We start from the raw sequence: 17,903 nt of genomic DNA, 5'->3' as shown, positions 1-17,903 counted from the left end.
TCAGCGTCTGACGCTGCCGTTCTAAACTGTGGATGGGGGGGGGGGTTGTGGGGGGGTGGGTGGTGTCGATGGGGGCTGGGTTGTGTCGATGGGGGCTGGGTTGCGTCGATGGGGGCTGGGTTGTGTCGATGGGGGCTGGGTTGTGTCGATGGGGGCTGGGTTGGGTCGATGGGGGCTGGGTTGGGTCGATGGGGGCTGGGTTGCGTCGATGGGGGCTGGGTTGTGTCGATGGGGGCTGGGTTGTGTCGATGGGGGCTGGGTTGTGTCGATGGGGGCTGGGTTGTGTCGATGGGGGCTGGGTTGTGTCGATGGGGGCTGGGTTGTGTCGATGGGGGCTGGGTTGTGTCGATGGGGGCTGGGTTGTGTCGATGGGGGCTGGGTTGTGTCGATGGGGGCTGGGTTGTGTCGATGGGGGCTGGGTTGCGTCGATGGGGGCTGGGTTGTGTCGATGGGGGCTGGGTTGCGTCGATGGGGGCTGGGTTGTGTCGATGGGGGCTGGGTTGTGGGGGGTGGGTTGTGTCGATGGGCCTGGGTTGCGTCGATGGGGGCTGGGTTGCGTCGATGGGGGCTGGGTTGTGTCGATGGGGGCTGGGTTGTGTCGATGGGGGCTGGGTTGCGTCGATGGGGGCTGGGTTGTGTCGATGGGGGCTGGGTTGGGTCGATGGGGGCTGGGTTGCGTCGATGGGGGCTGGGTTGCGTCGATGGGGGCTGGGTTGTGTCGATGGGGCCTGGGTTGCGTCGATGGGGGCTGGGTTGGGTCGATGGGGGCTGGGTTGTGTCGATGGGGGCTGGGTTGTGTCGATGGGGGCTGGGCTGGGTCGATGGGGCCTGGGTTGCGTGCTTGAAAAGGAAAATCATTTGACTTGATGTTAGTCGATTTTGTGGAAGAGAAACCTTTGGTGACCCCATCATCTTTTAATGCTTAGAATTGGATCAAACTTTTGGACAGAAAGTTAAGAAAGTGAATCACTGTTGGCTCGGGGGGTCAGGGAAAACACAGCACACACTAGTTGTTGATGGTTCATAGAGACCTAGACAGAGGTTTTCATTCAGATCTGTGTGTCCCCTCTGTCCCCTGAGCAACCAAGGAATTTGAAGCAAGCATGAGCACAGGGGTGGGGATATTGGTGTGTGCTTGTGCGCATAATGTGTGGGTGTGTGTGTGCAAGTGAGTCCATTTGTCTGACTGTGTGTGTGTGTGTGTGTGTGTGTGTGTGTGTGTGCGTGTGTGTGTAGGGCGTGTGTGTGTAGGGCCCTATCATGGTGTGTGTGTGAGTGTGTGTGTGTGTGTGTGTGTGTGTGTGTGTGTGTGTAGGGCGTGTGTGTGTGTGTGGTTGGGTAACCGTGGTCTTGATTTCTTGAATATCATCCCCTGCTGAGAAAGTTCACTCTCTTATCTCCTCTCCCTTTCCTTCCCTCTTCCCCCTCTTTGACATGCTAAATCTGCTGATTTTATTTTTCTTCCTCCTGTGGAGAGGAAGTGTCCTTTTCAAGGGTCTCAGTTCCCCCCCCCGACCGCCTAAACCCCTACCTCTGTTTGGATTGTTGTTCTATTTCAAACAAAAGACAGAGGCGGGATAACTATTCCACTTCCTTTCACACTCCCACCTTTCATGTGGCAGCCGCTGTGGAATCTGAGACACCGCTGCCTAGGCTCAGCTTTTCATCTTCCTAAACGGAAGTCTTTTAAAGTTTAAAGTTAGTGTGGACCATAACTACCAGGTTTTTTTCAGGGGGGGGGGGGGGGGGGGGGCAAAAAGACAAATTCGAGGCTTGAGTTTGTTGCTAGCAGAGGCTAACAAAGTGGCTTCTGGGGAAGTCTTTTTGGGAGAGGTTGACATCTTCTTAATGGCTCTCCTCAGCCTTTTTGTTTCACGTCTTGGCGCTAACTTTCTGCCTCATTTAGCTCATGTCAATTCACCAGCCCTCCCTGACTCAGGACCCCATTCAGCGGTTCAGCTTTCTGAAACAAACTTTTCACCAACCGCCTCGCCTCAGTGAGTTTCCAACCAATTTCAGTTTCCTACTAAAGCGTTATGAGGTAGTACGTTGACGTGTACGATTAGTAATTAGAGCATATAGGAGTTTTTCACACATCATTTATTCTGGGCCTCAGATAAAAAAGGACATGTTTTTTCAAAGTCTTGATTCTTTCTGCCCGGAAACAAGGGGGGTGGGGAGGGCTATCACCCCCCTACCCAGAGCACTCCACTGATTCTGGGGCCCATTGATCTACTAACAGGCTTGTCCACACATAATGATGGACTACGGTTTGATGGAGGGGCTTACACCATAAAACTGCTGGCTGCTGCAATCGCCTGCCATTAGGGCTACATTGTTGCTTTCCTAGCGCCCCCCCCCCACCCCCCCATCCTTAAGAAAAGATTTATTTATGCAGTGAGAAAAAAAAAAAGAGAAAAGCGAGCGATCCTTTTTCCGAATTTGAATCGACAGGAATTCCTCAGGAATGCTGAGGGAGAGTTGAGCTCTGGTCTAGTTTTCTGTGTCGAGCTCTGTGAGGACTTGTTAAAGGACCCCCTCAGTCAATGAGCCATCATTTCACGTCTCCCGGTGTATATGGCATGGTCTTCTAATTGGTGACAAGGCAGTAAGAGTTCACGGGAAGCATTTTTTATCTACGAGGATAGGGTTAGGAATGGTGGTTTTACTGTACATCAAACTCTGCACTTGGCTTTGACGACTGCTGCCCCCTGTCACCCAGGTGATTAACCCCTGTGGCTAATGTGGGGCCAGGGCTGAGATGGAGCACTGTGCGCAGCGGGCCTGGCAGCTGGGGGAAGTATGTCCAAACCTTTGACTGGTACTGTATGAGTCGGGATGGCCTTCATCCGAGGAGCTAGCTGCTATTGTTGAGGTCATAATGAGGCTCATATAACTCCTATTTTAGAGACTCTACACTGGCTTCCTGTTAAGTTCAGAATAGATTTCAAGATCCTTCTGCTTGTTTATAAAGCTCTCACTGGCGCAGCACCAGAATATCTGAAAGATCTTTTGCTAGCATATCAGCCCAATAGAGCTCTCAGGTCTTCTGCTAGCATATCAGCCCAATAGAGCTCTCAGGTCTTCTGCTAGCATATCAGCCCAATAGAGCTCTCAGGTCTTCTGCTAGCATATCAGCCCAATAGAGCTCTCAGGTCTTCTGCTAGCATATCAGCCCAATAGAGCTCTCAGGTCTTCTGCTAGCATATCAGCCCAATAGAGCTCTCAGGTCTTCTGCTAGCTTATCAGCCCAATAGAGCTCTCAGGTCTTCTGCTAGCATATCAGCCCAATAGAGCTCTCAGGTCTTCTGACGCTGGTTTTCACTACAAAAGAAGAGATTTGGCGAGGCTGCATTCTCATTTTATGCACCCAGATTGTGGAATGCACTGCCAGTTTACATTAGAGATGCAACCTCAGCACATATGTTCAAGTCAAGACTAAAAACCCATCTTTTTAATATTGCCTTTAAATGACTAAATAATTAAATTGTGATTATTTAATGATTGGCGCACTTTGAGCTGCAACGTTTGCAAGAAAAGCGCTATACAAATCAAAAGTTATTATTATTATTATTATTATTATTACTCCTTCAACGTCAACTGTTACTGCCGCTTCTGTTGTTGTTGTTGTTGTTGTTGTTGCTGCTGTTGTTGTTGTTGTTATTATCGCAGTTGCTGTAATGAAAATGCCCATTATGTTATGAAGTCATGATATTTAGCGACGGTGTTCAAACACTTCCTTTCTCGTTGTTGTTTTTTCCGTCGTTCATTTGATGTGGGAGTTTGGCCTGACGGTAACCTGACTGTCATGGTTATTGTAGGTGTGTTAGACACCTGACTGTCATGGTTATTGTAGGTGTGTTAGAGGTCCGTTACGAGGCGTACTGGCTGGTCGTAGAGTCGTCTGGAGTGACGCCGTCGTGCCCGGTGCTCATTGGCGGTTCGTCCCAAGGGGGTCTTGTCACTCGAACCAAGCAAAGTCGTTTGCCCCTATCAGCGCAAGCCCCCGTCTCTCTGTCACTCAACCCAGACAACCCAAACAACGGCCCCTTTCTACCTCCCTTATCACACCCGCCCGGTCGGGTCACAGGGTCGAGCGCGACACCGAGCAATGCTCCGCCATTCACGTATTGATTTTGATATTCCTTTCCTTATTTGGACAGTTTGTGTGTGGGGAAGAGAGGGGGGGGGGGGTAAAAAGGAGGGTCAAGATGGGAAGCGATAGATAGACTTCTGACTGGCAGCAGAGAGAGAGAGAGAGAGAGAGAGAGCTCTCTCTCCTTTCTCTGCCTCCCCCGAACTGAAGGAGCGGCCGGTTCCACCGTGTCCCCTCCTCTCTGGCTGCCATTCAGCCCCATCGATCGGGCTGCTTCCCCCGGACCCTCCCCCGGGGAGGCCGGGACCCCGGGGCCAGGGAGAGAAGGGCTTTTGTAGGGGGAGAAGACACCAGAGGAGACTGACGGCTGTCACAACTGATAAAAAACATGCCCCCCCCCCCCTCTTCCCGTCCTGTATTGTCCACGGCAGACATGCTGTTCACAATGTGTAACCTTTAGATAGCCACGCTGCAACCCTTCCTGCTGCAAGACCATAATCACTGGGAGAGATGGTGGGTGGGAGACCGGGCCAGCAAATCTGGACCCTTCACTATTCTGTTCCCTCTCTACACCCGTTCGAGAACATAATCTCCTGTGCCCTCCTCTTTAATGCTGTCCTAATTGAAGAACGACTTAGAACGACGTAGAACTACTTAGGAATGTTCCGAATGATCGGTTTTTACCAGTTCGCTGATGTTCGGTTCGGACGACGAGTTCCCCGAAAACGTCATTCTCTCTCTCCGATGTCAGTGTTTCTTGGGTCCCCCAACACCAGTTGCGTTTTACATCCTAAATACCTGGTCGTGAATAAAAATAACCCGTTTACGGTAATTCACCGTTTTGACCGGGGAGGTCCGCTTTATTTCGCCTAGCGTCGCTGTCTCTCTTCTCCTATGCTGTTGTCTCTCTCTCTCTCTCTGTCTCTTTCTCTATCTCCCTCTCTCTCTCTGTCTCTATCTCTGTCTCTTTCTCTCTCTCTCTCTCTCTCTTTCTCTATTTCTCTCTCTATCTCTCTGTCTCTCTCTCTCTCTGTCTCTTTCTCTCTCTGTCTCTCTCTCTCTCTGTCTCTTTCTCTCTCTCTGTCTCTCTCTGTCTCTTTCTCTCTCTCTTCCTCTCTCTTTCTCTGTCTCTCTCTCTGTCTCTGTCTCTCTCTCTCTCTCTCTCTCTCTCTCTGTCTCTTTCTCTATCTCCCTCTCTCTCTCTGTCTCTATCTCTGTCTCTTTCTCTCTCTCTCTCTCTCTTTCTCTATTTCTCTCTCTATCTCTCTGTCTCTCTCTCTCTCTGTCTCTTTCTCTCTCTGTCTCTCTCTCTCTGTCTCTTTCTCTCTCTCTGTCTCTCTCTGTCTCTTTCTCTCTCTCTTCCTCTCTCTTTCTCTGTCTCTCTCTCTGTCTCTGTCTCTCTCTCTCTCTGTCTCTCTCTGTCTCTTTCTCTCTCTCTTCCTCTCTCTCTCTCTGTCTCTGTCTCTCTCTCTCTCTCTGTCTCTCTCTCTCTCTCTCTCTCTCTGTCTCTCTCTCTCTCAACGCTCCCTCTCTGTCTCAACAGGGAGGAGAAGGAGCGCTGGATCCGAGCCAAGTACGAGCAGAAGCTGTTCCTGGTGGGCCTGCCCGGGTCGGACGTGCCCCTGGGCCAGCAGCTGCTGCGGGCGGTGGTGGAGGACGACCTGCGCCTGGTGGTGCTGCTGCTGGCCCACGGCACCAAGGAGGAGGTGAACGAGACGTACGGAGACGGGGACGGACGCACCGCCCTGCACCTCTCCTGCGCCATGGCTAACGTGGTCATCACACAGCTGCTGATCTGGGTGAGCTTCGGGGGTGGGGGGGGAGAGAGAGAGAGAGAGAGAGAGAGAGAGGGTTAGGGGTGGGGGGGTGGGGTTAACACTAGAACAGCCATGCCTTTTTTACCTACTATAAGAGCCGCCTCTTTACAATGGGAAGCTGCTATTTACACACAACGACCACTAGTTGGCGTCTTGTAAATTAGCCTACCTCCTACACAGAAAAACTGCAAAATAGCTTTATACTAGCTTATCCTGATGTGATTTAGAAAATGTAAGGATACCGGGTGGTAGAACGCACATATCTAGGAAAAGTCATGAAAGGAGGGTCCTGAAATGTGATCGAGTGCAAAGATTTTTTACTCACAGGGTCAAATGACCGCCCCCATGGCTGTTCTAGTGTTAAAGGGTATGTTAATGTTAATGTTAATGTTAATTTTATTTATAATGCGCCCCCCCATCCAACTTTTACATCGGCCCGGGGCGCAGTTAGTATGGTCAGTGTCGCTCCGTCGGTAGAGGACGGCGAAGGTTTTACGAAATCAATTCCAACTTTGACCACAGTCTACACAAAACGTTGATGCACGCCTTGGATAAAAGTGCCTGTTAAAAGGCACATCTTACAAAATTACAAGAGTTTGAGCGTAAGAGAGTTGCATACGGAGGGGGGGGCGTGCCAACGATTGTTTGATTTATTGCTAGTCGCTGGCCCGTGTTGTCATGGGAACGGAAGGTGATTTAGTCATACGAGTCCGAGCTTCCTACTTTTTTATTCCTCAGTGTTTTTTTTTAAGTTATATGAGTGGGGCAGTCCCACTCATATTTGTCATCTTATTGGACAAATATGAAGGCAGACAGGAAAGTAAGGAGGAGAAGGGAGAGAGGGCATGTCAGCAGGGCATGGGCCGGATTCGAACCTATGCCGACATGGGCATATGTGTGCACTGTAGACCGCGGTGCTAGACCACTGGACCACCCCAGGCCATGGTGCTAGACCACTGGACCACCCCAGGCCATGGTGCTAGACCACTGGACCACCCCAGGCCATGGTGCTAGACCACTGGACCACCCCAGGCCATGGTGCTAGACCACTGGACCACCCCAGGCCATGGTGCTAGACCACTGGACCACCCCAGGCCATGGTGCTAGACCACTGGACCACCCCAGGCCATGGTGCTAGACCACTGGACCACCCCAGGCCATGGTGCTAGACCACTGGACCACCCCAGGCCACAGTGTTTTATGTGTTGTTCCTCTTCTCCTTCAGTACGGCGTGGACGTGCAGAGCCGGGACGCGCGCGGCCAGACGCCCCTGTCCTACGCCCGGCGGGCGGGCAGCCAGGAGTGCTCTGACATCCTGCTGCAGCACGGCTGCCCCAATGACGCCTCCTCCTCCGGCCCCCCCCCCCCCGGCCTCGGTGCCCCCCCCCCGCCCCCAACGCCAGCCTCCGCAACGCCAACCCCAACGTCAACAACAACAACGCCCAGTGTGAGCTCAACCGCAGTGTCAGCATTATGTAGGGAGGGGGGTGGGGGGGGGGGTGGGAGGGGGGGGGGCTGAAGAGGAACAGAGCACACACACACAGTGTGTCCCAAACACACACCACCACCACCACACTACCCAGCGACCCTACTCTCCTCCCCCTGCTTCGTACGGTGTCACCTAAGGCAGAATAGCGGTGGAGCGACGGACAGGCGACTGATATTCCACGATGCTGAAGGGAGGGAGTGGGTGTGACCTGGTGGACGTTGTATATTGTTTCTTTGTTTTGTTTCTGGGTTTTTTCCACTCATATCATCAGAGGTACATCTCTGTCAGAAATGATCATGACAAGCTTTAAGCTTTTTAAATTATTATTACTATTAAGCATCAACCAAATGAATAGCTCAAGTGTGGTCCTATTTTGGTTTCCACCCCTTCTTAAAAATGTTTGTTTCACGCTTAAACAGTTCCTTTCATGTCTTCCTCTGTTAGAGCCAAACTTTGTTTTTATTATGAAATGAGTGGTTCCCTCTATTCATGCTTCCATAGCCTAAAATGTGGAAAGATTCATATGTTAAGAACAGTTTGCTGAATTGTTTTATTTGAACTACCAGCGATTACGGTTCCCCATAACAGTTAAATACAACTTGCGGTACATGTGGCTGTCAAACTCTTCACATACCATTCATATACAAAAGCAAAACAATTCTAAATGAAAAGCCTGGAGGATTCAAAAGGCACTTGTGTTCTTTTAAGGTTCAAATCATTCGGACATAAAAGACATGATTGCACTGTGCATTTTGGTAGAATGTGAGGCATTTTGTTCTTCCATCCTTATCATGTTCCTCTTACAAATCATCCGTGATTAGAAGGAATTAAGAGGCATGCTGTTTTATGACCAATCGAGCCGACTGGATTTGTAAAGATGCCTCTTCAATCAGAAATCATTCAGGAAGGTGATTGAAAGGAGGAAATTGTATCATTATGACATCTTTGTTGGAGTAATTTTCAGATGGTTTGAAGTGTGTTGACACAGATAAACCCTCGCCCCGTTTCTAAAACCACACGGACATCACCCCCTGTGGCCAAACCCCGAGGTCCCCCAACCCCTAGATCACTACCCTGGATAGCAGCTCTGCTGTTGTTGCTGTGACTTGTGCGTGCGCGTATGTGTGTGTGTGTGTGTGTGTGTGTGTGTGTGTGTGTATGTGTGTGTGTCTGCGTGTGTGTGTGTGTGTGTGTGTGTGTGTGTGTGTGTGGTGTGTGTGTGTGTGTGTGTGTGTGTGTGTGTGTGTGTGTGTGTGAGCGACAGGGCATTTCTGAGTATGAACACCATTGGGGAGAAACAAGTATAGTTGTTGTACAGACCTGTGAAAAGGTATCTGTTCCTCCTACAACTGACCTGAACATTCTGGACTGACTCTGAACATTCTGGACTGACTCTGAACATTCTGGACTGACTCTGGACTGTTGGAGTCATTTTGAAAACATTTTCCTCTTTATTTCCTCAAACTGATGTGTGTGACTTTAACCAACCATCCAACCCCTGTACCCTCGCACGGGGTACCTAACCAAGTACATGCAAGTATCTAATTGTTGAAATGGGGCACTATTTCAAGACAGATAGGGTCAAGATGGGATGAAGTGAAAACCATGAATGGTCATTCATCATGAAATCATATGTAAATATCAGTATTTGGACATTATAAGCCAAGACAAGCTGTGGGAGAGACTGGGACAACAGGAACATTCAAGTTTTATTGGCATAAAGTCTATAAAGTCTTTCTTCTTTTTTCTTTCTCTTCTGCCATGTAAGAATAGAATCATTCAAATCCAGCGTTCTGGTCTTCTAGGTTCACTGTGGCAGAGTTTATGTTTACAGAGCAGAGACTCTTGGTATTAACGCGGTACATTATTTACATTGTTTTGTCGATTCTTTCAGTATTTGTAGTTTATTGAAACCCATAAGGAAATGGAGAAGTGGTCAGTTGGGGATAGCGTGTAACAACCTGACATGGATTAAACACATGGTGAATACTTGGACTGTGCTTGATTTAGTTTGCAAAATGGAGCCAATAGCCCAAATTGTGACAGAAGTATTTGACCCAGAAAAAGGAGAGACCAGCACCGCTCCTGCATTGGCCACAAGTTCAACCAAATGACATTCAGCCTGCGTCAACGCAGCTTGGAGACAGGCAGACAGGCTTCAGGTAGAACGGCACATGTGACAGCTTGGAGACAGGCAGACAGCCTTCAGGTAGAACGGTACATGTGACAGAGTTGGCCTCTACTTTGGTGTGGTGTACAAATCACAATTGGACCAACAGAGTTCTTGACAACATTTCAAGGTCTGAGTGGATTGTTTCTGAGAGAGAACTTAGTATCTACCTGATGACACCATACAGTCCGCCATGTCCTATCTTCCGCTTAGATACTTCTCTTAAAGTTGCCTGACTATAATATTATATAAGAAAAGTAAGTGGTTTCCCCCAAAGACAGTACATGTACTTGTAAATACTGTAATAAGGGTCATCAGACCTCCATCTCCAGACATGTTCCCCAGACAAACAATTGAAATTATTTTAATTGTAAGATCACCCTCTATTTTGATATGTTGTTTATTAATTTTTTCCTCATTGACTTTAAGCATATTTTAGGTACTTTGTTTAGGTCTCAACATTATTTGACCGTTTGAGGTACTTTGTGTATAATGATGTACATTTGACATATTTATAATGCAGTATGTAAATATTGTTTTTTGTTTGTTTAATTTTTCCTATTGTTACTTTTCTCGTGAAACAAAGCAAAAGCTAAAGAGTTCCCTGTTGTGTGCTTGGACGCTTGGCTGGCTGTTGACCTATTAATAAACACTCCAATAAAACAATGTAGCCGTTCTATTAATAAACACTCCAATAAAACAATGTAGCCGTTCTATTAATAAACACTCCAATAAAACAATGCAGCCGTTCCTGGATCTGGGAAATAACCAAATGTGTGAAATGTGTCTCTTTGTATCTTGTTTGACTGAGTATCTGTCATATGTTCACTTCACTTCACCTCAAGGTCATAGGTCACCTCAAGGCAGCTCTGAAGGTCATAGGTCACCTCAAGGCAGCTCTGAAGGTCATAGGTCACCTCAAGGCAGCTCTGAAGGTCATAGGTCACCTCAAGGCAGCTCTGAAGGTCATAGGTCACCTCAAGGCAGCTCTGAAGGTCATAGGTCACCTCAAGGCAGCTCTGAAGGTCATAGGTCACCTCAAGGCAGCTCTGAAGGTCATAGGTCACCTCAAGGCAGCTCTGAAGGTCATAGGTCACCTCAAGGCAGCTCTGAAGGTCATAGGTCACCTCAAGGCAGCTCTGAAGGTCATAGGTCACCTCAAGGCAGCTCTGAAGGTCATAGGTCACCTCAAGGCAGCTCTGAAGGTCATAGGTCACCTCAAGGCAGCTCTGAAGGTCATAGGTCACCTCAAGGCAGCTCTGAAGTCTGTCCAACAAGATCTCCACTTTCTTCATGAAACTATGGTCATTGTGTGATGTTCCAGGGGAAGTGTTCAGTAAGCCATTGTGTGCTCATGTGACAGATGGGATTCCAACTCTGGTCTCCCGTGTGAAAGACCCAAGCGTCTGTGTCCAAAACCACTGTTGCTACACTCCCTGCTCCCTCTCCACAGGAAAATCCATGACGGTAAAGTAACGTAACAGACAGGATTTGCACACAGGTCTCCATGCATCTACCGTTAGACTGTTCTCCCCAAGGGCCACACTTGAACTCACACATCTCAAGCATGTCTACCCATCACCAGTGAGTGGTTCCCAATAACCTCCACTATGCTTGTCTTATCTGAATACAGGATTGACTAGTTTGAAAAGTAGCCTTGTTCAATATGGGCCTTGAATGTGCATTTGCCCAGCCTCCTTAAAAGTCACAGTGACTGTTGGAGTTGGCTGATGTGGACAGCCCATTGGTACTATTGTGGTTAAGGGCACCAATGCGTAGAAGAGGACAAGACCTCAAGACATTTCCTGTGCCAGCGACTGAGCAAAGTGGGGGTTGTACCCTCAGCTTCCTGCTTGTGCCCCCCCCCCCCCCGCAACAGTCTCTCAAAGAGGATTAAGATAAAGAGTCAGGCTTAGTGTCAGGCAACAGGACACAGGGGGAGAAGTGAAAGGTCCCAGTGTGGAGAGGAGTCAAGCCCACACTAATCCACTGCTTATTCTCAGCTAATCTGGTCTCAGCAAATACGCCCATTTCCTCTCTCTGTTTTCTCGGTTGTCTTTTATCATCTGCTTTCTTCTTTTTGTCTTTTTCCTTTGACTTCCTCAGTGCAGCCTGACAGACTGAGATGCTTCTATACAAACACATTCAGACAGACAAGGGGTTGACACAGTGTGTATGGTCACGCTTGCCCTGCTCCTTGCCCATACAGAAAGGTACAGTGATGTGGAACTGTGATGATGACACTAATGCTCTAATTAGGGATTTCTGATGACTGATTTGTAAAATGAATAATAAAAGAATCATGTTTCCAATATTCCCTTGTTAAGGCAAAGTTGTTATCACAAGCAGATCCTTTATTTTGTCTTTTTCTGGACATATTTTTTGGGGATGAATGTTATTCCATAACGGTTACAGGATCATTGATGATGTCAGAGATGCTGGTGCAGTTTGTACCTGGCTGACTGGGAGGATAGGTGGTGTTTGTACCTGGCTGACTGGGAGGATAGGTGGTGTTTGTACCTGGCTGACTGGGAGGATAGGTGGTGTTTGTACCTGGCTGACTGGGAGGATAGGTGGTGTTTGTACCTGGCTGACTGGGAGGATAGGTGGTGTTTGTACCTGGCTGACTGGGAGGATAGGTGGTGTTTGTACCTGGCTGACTGGGAGGATAGGTGGTGTTAGTACCTGGCTGACTGGGAGGATAGGTGGTGTTAGTACCTGGCTGACTGGGAGGATAGGTGGTGTTAGTACCTGGCTGACTGGGAGGATAGGTGGTGTTAGTACCTGGCTGACTGGGAGGATAGGTGGTGTTTGTACCTGGCTGACTGGGAGGATAGGTGGTGTTTGCCTTAATCATCCATATTCTTAAGAATAAGAACTTGTGTTCCTGGGTGTCTTCTTTGCAGCTGCACTGCAGATCAGATCTCACAGCACCTGGAGAAGTGTTAAACATCTGATGAACCGGACACACAGTCATGTGAAACAATTAGGACCCCCCCCCCCATGAAATATTTAGTTATGCTTTAAGAAATATGGATATATCAATATTTGATCTTCTTTTTTTAACAAAAAAATTGCAAATAGCTGATATCGCCCCCTTTGGCTGAAATAACCTCAATTAGACATTTTCTCTGACATCGGGGGAAACAGTGTTCTGGGTCATTGTCATGTTGCATGGCCCACATCCCCTTCAGCTTACTTTTTTGGACTGATGATCTCACATTTTCCTCCAGCACCCTCTGACACCACCACCCTCTGACACCACCCTGACACCCTCTACCACCCTGACACCCTCTACCACCCTGACACCCTCTACTACCCTGACACCCTCCGCCACCCTGACACCCTCTGACACCACCCTGACACCCTCTACCACCACCCTGACACCCTCTACCACCCTGACACCCTCTGCCACCCTGACACCCTCTACCACCACCCTGACACCCTCTACCACCCTGACACCCTCTACCACCATATTGACTTGTCCTCTTCTCCCATTCTGGAAGGCCTTTGGCGTTCCAAAACATCCTCATTTTGACTCAATTGAAAAAAATGAGTTTTCAACTGTGTGAGTAGTGCCTACTTCTTGTACAGTGTGCTCCTGTACATAATGCAGGCTGGGCGCAGGGGAAACCAGTGAGGATCCAGCGCTCCTCTCTGTAGGGCCACTGGTGGAGGCTGGTGGAGGCTGGGGGAGGCTGGTGGAGGCTGGTGGAGGCTGGCAGGCTCATTGTAATGCTTGGAATGGAATGAGGAATTGTGTTTGATGCCATGTTGTTATTGTAGGAGGCATAGGTACCATGTGTGTCTGTGTTGTTATTGTAGGAGGCATAGGTACCATGTGTGTCTGTGTTGTTATTGTAGGAGGCATAGGTACCATGTGTGTCTGTGTTGTTATTGTAGGAGGCATAGGTACCATGTGTGTCTGTGTTGTTATTGTAGGAGGCATAGGTACCATGTGTGTCTGTGTTGTTATTGTAGGAGGCATAGGTACCATGTGTGTCTGTGTTGTTATTGTAGGAGGCATAGGTACCATGTGTGTCTGTGTTGTTATTGCATAGGAGGCATCCTCACCTTCGGCATCTCCAACTGGTTCCACAGCTGCACGGCAGCGGAGAGAAGCGAGCTACAGAGAGTCGTGAGAACAGCACAGAAGATCACCGGCGCCCCCCTCCCCTCTCTGGAGGAGCTGTACAAAACACGCTGTCTCAGGAGGGCCTCCAAGATCTCCAAGGACCCGACCCACCCTGGGCACAAACACTTTGTCAAGCTGCCCTCGAACAGGAGGTACAGGACCCCGGCCGCTAAGACAAACAGACTGAAGGACAGCTTCTACCACAGGGCCGTCAAGGCCCTGAACACAGAAAAGGCCTAAGTTCTGGGCCCAGGACAGTCCGGACGGATTGTATGGCAGCTAGTGCTGAGGCACAAACATGTACATTTTCAAGCCTGCAAACTGTGACACTTTAAAATAATGTGAAAAAATACTTTCTTGTGAAATATGACAACCCTAGTTGACTATCTGTGCAGTATAGTACAGTGGATTGTGTACATAGCCTCTATTGATGTAAACCAGCTCCTTACCTTCTTGTGATTTTATGCATCTATGCTTTTTCTAAAATGTGTTTCTTTTTCCTTTCCTAAACACCAGGGGAGCCTCCCCTCCTAAATGTCGTTGTTTGGTACCTGTACTGTAGCAATGACAAATAAAGTCTATCTATCTAAACACTGAGGAGGGTTCTCCCCCGCCCACCTCAGAACAGACAAATCACCTCCCAGATTGCAGAGGAGGGCTTCCTCTTGATCGATGAACACACCTGACCAGACCATGTTCGCAAACATTAAATACACATTTCCATAAATATTTTTCAGCTACCTACTTACAGGCAAATGTGTTCACAGTATTTAACCAGTGGCCTATTATGCATGGAACTGTTAACACAACTCACCTAGGAAAGTGTCTTATAGTAATAGGTATGTTTAGATATTATCATTTCTATATTCAATCAAAGACATGAGCTATCTTCTTAGATATACTGTACTATTCTTTATTTTTCTTTAGTTATTTACAGTATTATTGAATGCTAATTACAACAATAATTTTTTTATATACTATATATAGTGTTTTTGATGTGAACACCTGTGAAATATGTATTTCTATCCCTGTTCAAAATGATTCCCCTTCAATCCCTTTCCGCCTTTCTCCCTTTCCCCCAGTTATCATTTCCATATTTCTTTGCTCTTCCCCTCTTGAACACTTCTCATGGGCATTTATCCTCTGTCCCTCCTGACAAGTCCAATATCCACTCATCAATTTCCTCTCCATCATGTGTGACCAGTAAGCTAGCTAACCTCCATGTTCCTCCCTGTCCTTTCTGACCTGCCCTTGTATTCGTTTCCCCACGCTCATTTCCATATCCTTAAACCATGCGCTAATCAGTGTATCTTACATCTCTCTCTCTCTCTCTCCCTCGCTCTCTCTCTCTCCGCCACCCTTTCATTTCTCCCTTTCTCGCTCTCCTCTTTCTCCATCCTTCTCTCCTTCACTTACCTTCATGCCTCTCACTCCCCCCCCCCTTTCTCTCTCTCTCTCTCTCTCTCTCTCTCTCTCTCTCTCTCTCTCTCTCTCTCTCTCTCTCTTTCCCCCCTTGGCTCGTGCGCGTGTTTCTCTGTTAATTTGCCTGAGAATGCATTAGCTGTAATGAAGGCTGAGGGCCGAGGGAATCCTCCAGGGTTCCATTAATCATCCCCCCTCAGACAGGCAACCTTGATTACAAGTGGCAAGAAATTCATTAGAGCCGGGCCTCTGACAACTCTTATCTCCGCCACTAGATCTGACTCATTAGGCAGCCAAATTAAAGCTATGATGGCCCTGATGAAACCCATTGCTTGTTTATCTTGTGCGATTTGATGCGTCTGCCCATAGATCACTGGAGCCGGCTGTCCAGCAGACCCTCCCAAGAAGTCAGGGGGGCCTCCTGTCCGTACACACGCTCGCCACAATGAGGAACGGTCTCTCTCATTCTCTCTCTCTTTCTCTCTCTCTCCCCCTCTCTCTCTCTCTCTGTCTCCCTCTACTTCTCTCTCTCTCTCCCTCTCTCCCTCCCTCCCTCTATTCCTCCCTCTTCCCCTTCCTCCTTCCCCCTCTCTCTCTCTCTCTCTCTAACTCTCTCTCTTTGTATCCACAGTAAAGTAAAATCCACAAAGGAAAAGGGAAGCCGGTTTCAGATCATAGAGGATTGTAATCGTATATTATGTCCATTTGAGATTCAAGTGCTACAATGTTGTTTACACAACACAGGGCTACTATCTATCTCCTTACCCAGCAAAAATGTCTGTGCATTTTGAGACAATCACAAAACCTGGAAAATCATTGCAACAAGTGTAATATTACCACTGGGTATGTCATAGCTCTTGTGTATACGGCCACCTAGACTGAAATAGCCATTACACTCTCACTATGTCATAGCTTGACATACAGTAGTCAGCTCTGGGACCTAATAAAGCTTTACCACAGCCTCACCATCCATCCCTAAATCCGCATCCAAGTGTCACAATCTTGATGCATGAAGTGAGACAGTGAATAAATGACTTCATATTGTTGGTCAGTTGGCAATGCTCAAGGCGTTGGAGGGTGGCTGTCTTTGTGCAGTTGGTCTGTCAAAACCAGAAGGTCAGGATTTCCCCTCATCCCATCACAGTGAAATCACTTGGCCGTCATTTGAATTGATGCTGTTGGTTCTCGTTGAGCCTCATGAGCCTGGTATATCTGTCTTTATCATACATTATCACAATTCAAATGAGAGGTCACATTCAACGTTATACCAAAACAGGTGAAGGGCGAGACATGAAGTCATTTGGCTGAGAAATGTATCCACTTATTCATTTAAATGCCCCCAAAACTCAATTGAGATATCAGTAGACATTTCAGCTTTCAGTTTGTTCACTGTCTGCCAGCCATTTAAGTGTTTGATTTCTGGAGGAGGTGGAACTACTTAGAACAGCCTTCATTCTCTCAGTTACACAGTTTGTTACAAACCTGTTGCCACTTTGTATTGGTATTCTGCAACAATATTGTAACAACCTTAAAGCATAAGGCCTGTTAGCATCCGCCACCAGGGAGGTAACTATGACAACCGTGCATAAGGCCTGTTAGCATCCGCCACCAGGGAGGGAACTATGACAACCGTGCATAAGGCCTGTTAGCATCCGCCACCAGGGAGGGAACTATGACAACCGTGCATAAGGCCTGTTAGCATCCGCCACCAGGGAGGTCACTACTGTATCTGTTCATAAGGCCTGTTAGCATCCGCCACGAGGGAGGTAACTACTGTATCTGTGCATAAGGCCTGTTAGCATCCGCCACGAGGGAGGTAACTACTGTATCTGTGCATAAGGCCTGTTAGCATCCGCCACCAGGGAGGTCACTACTGTATCTGTGCATAAGGCCTGTTAGCATCCGCACAAGGGAGGTAACTACTGTATCTGTGCATAAGGCCTGTTAGCATCCGCCACCAGGGAGGTAACTATGACAACCGTGCATAAGGCCTGTTAGCATCCGCCACCAGGGAGGTCACTATGACAACCGTGCATAAGGCCTGTTAGCATCCGCACAAGGGAGGTAACTACTGTATCTGTGCATAAGGCCTGTTAGCATCCGCCACCAGGGAGGTAACTACTGTATCTGTGCATAAGGCCTGTTAGCATCCGCCACCAGGGAGGTAACTACTGTATCTGTGCATAAGGCCTGTTAGCATCCGCACAAGGGAGGTAACTACTGTATCTGTGCATAAGGCCTGTTAGCATCCGCACAAGGGAGGTAACTACTGTATCTGTGCATAAGGCCTGTTAGCATCCGCACAAGGGAGGTAACTACTGTATCTGTGCATAAGGCCTGTTAGCATCCGCCACCAGGGAGGTAACTACTGTATCTGTGCATAAGGCCTGTTAGCATCCGCACAAGGGAGGTAACTACTGTATCTGTGCATAAGGCCTGTTAGCATCCGCCACCAGGGAGGTAACTACTGTATCTGTGCATAAGGCCTGTTAGCATCCGCCACCAGGGAGGTCACTACTGTATCTGTGCATAAGGCCTGTTAGCATCCGCCACCAGGGAGGTCACTACTGTCTCTGTGCATAAGGCCTGTTAGCATCCGCCACCAGGGAGGTAACTACTGTCTCTGTGCATAAGGCCTGTTAGCATCCGCCACCAGGGAGGTAACTACTGTATCTGCATAAGGCCTGTTAGCATCCGCCACAAGGGAGGTAACTACTGTATCTGTGCATAAGGCCTGTTAGCATCCGCCACCAGGGAGGTAACTACTGTATCTG

At 48.3% G+C, this 17,903-nt stretch overlaps 1 protein-coding gene across 1 annotated transcript in view; it reads left to right on the top strand.

Annotated features, from left to right (window-relative positions):
- agap3 (ArfGAP with GTPase domain, ankyrin repeat and PH domain 3) overlaps positions 1-7,392 on the top strand; it is a gene marked incomplete at both ends in the record, with an annotated part of 219,861 nt that extends 212,469 nt beyond the window's left edge. The window contains 3 exon segments of the mRNA XM_080546686.1: positions 5,640-5,895; positions 7,139-7,294; positions 7,297-7,392. Coding sequence (XP_080402812.1) covers positions 5,640-5,895; positions 7,139-7,294; positions 7,297-7,392 — 508 coding nt within the window.
- Positions 7,393-17,903: the final 10,511 nt, after the last annotated feature.

The sequence above is a fragment of the Nansenia antarctica genome (assembly GCF_963989245.1).
Source record: "Nansenia antarctica genome assembly, chromosome: 16".
Lineage (NCBI taxonomy): Eukaryota > Metazoa > Chordata > Actinopteri > Argentiniformes > Microstomatidae > Nansenia > Nansenia antarctica.
Note: the sequence above shows the minus strand (reverse complement) of the source record. Positions and strands in the feature narration are given on the sequence as shown.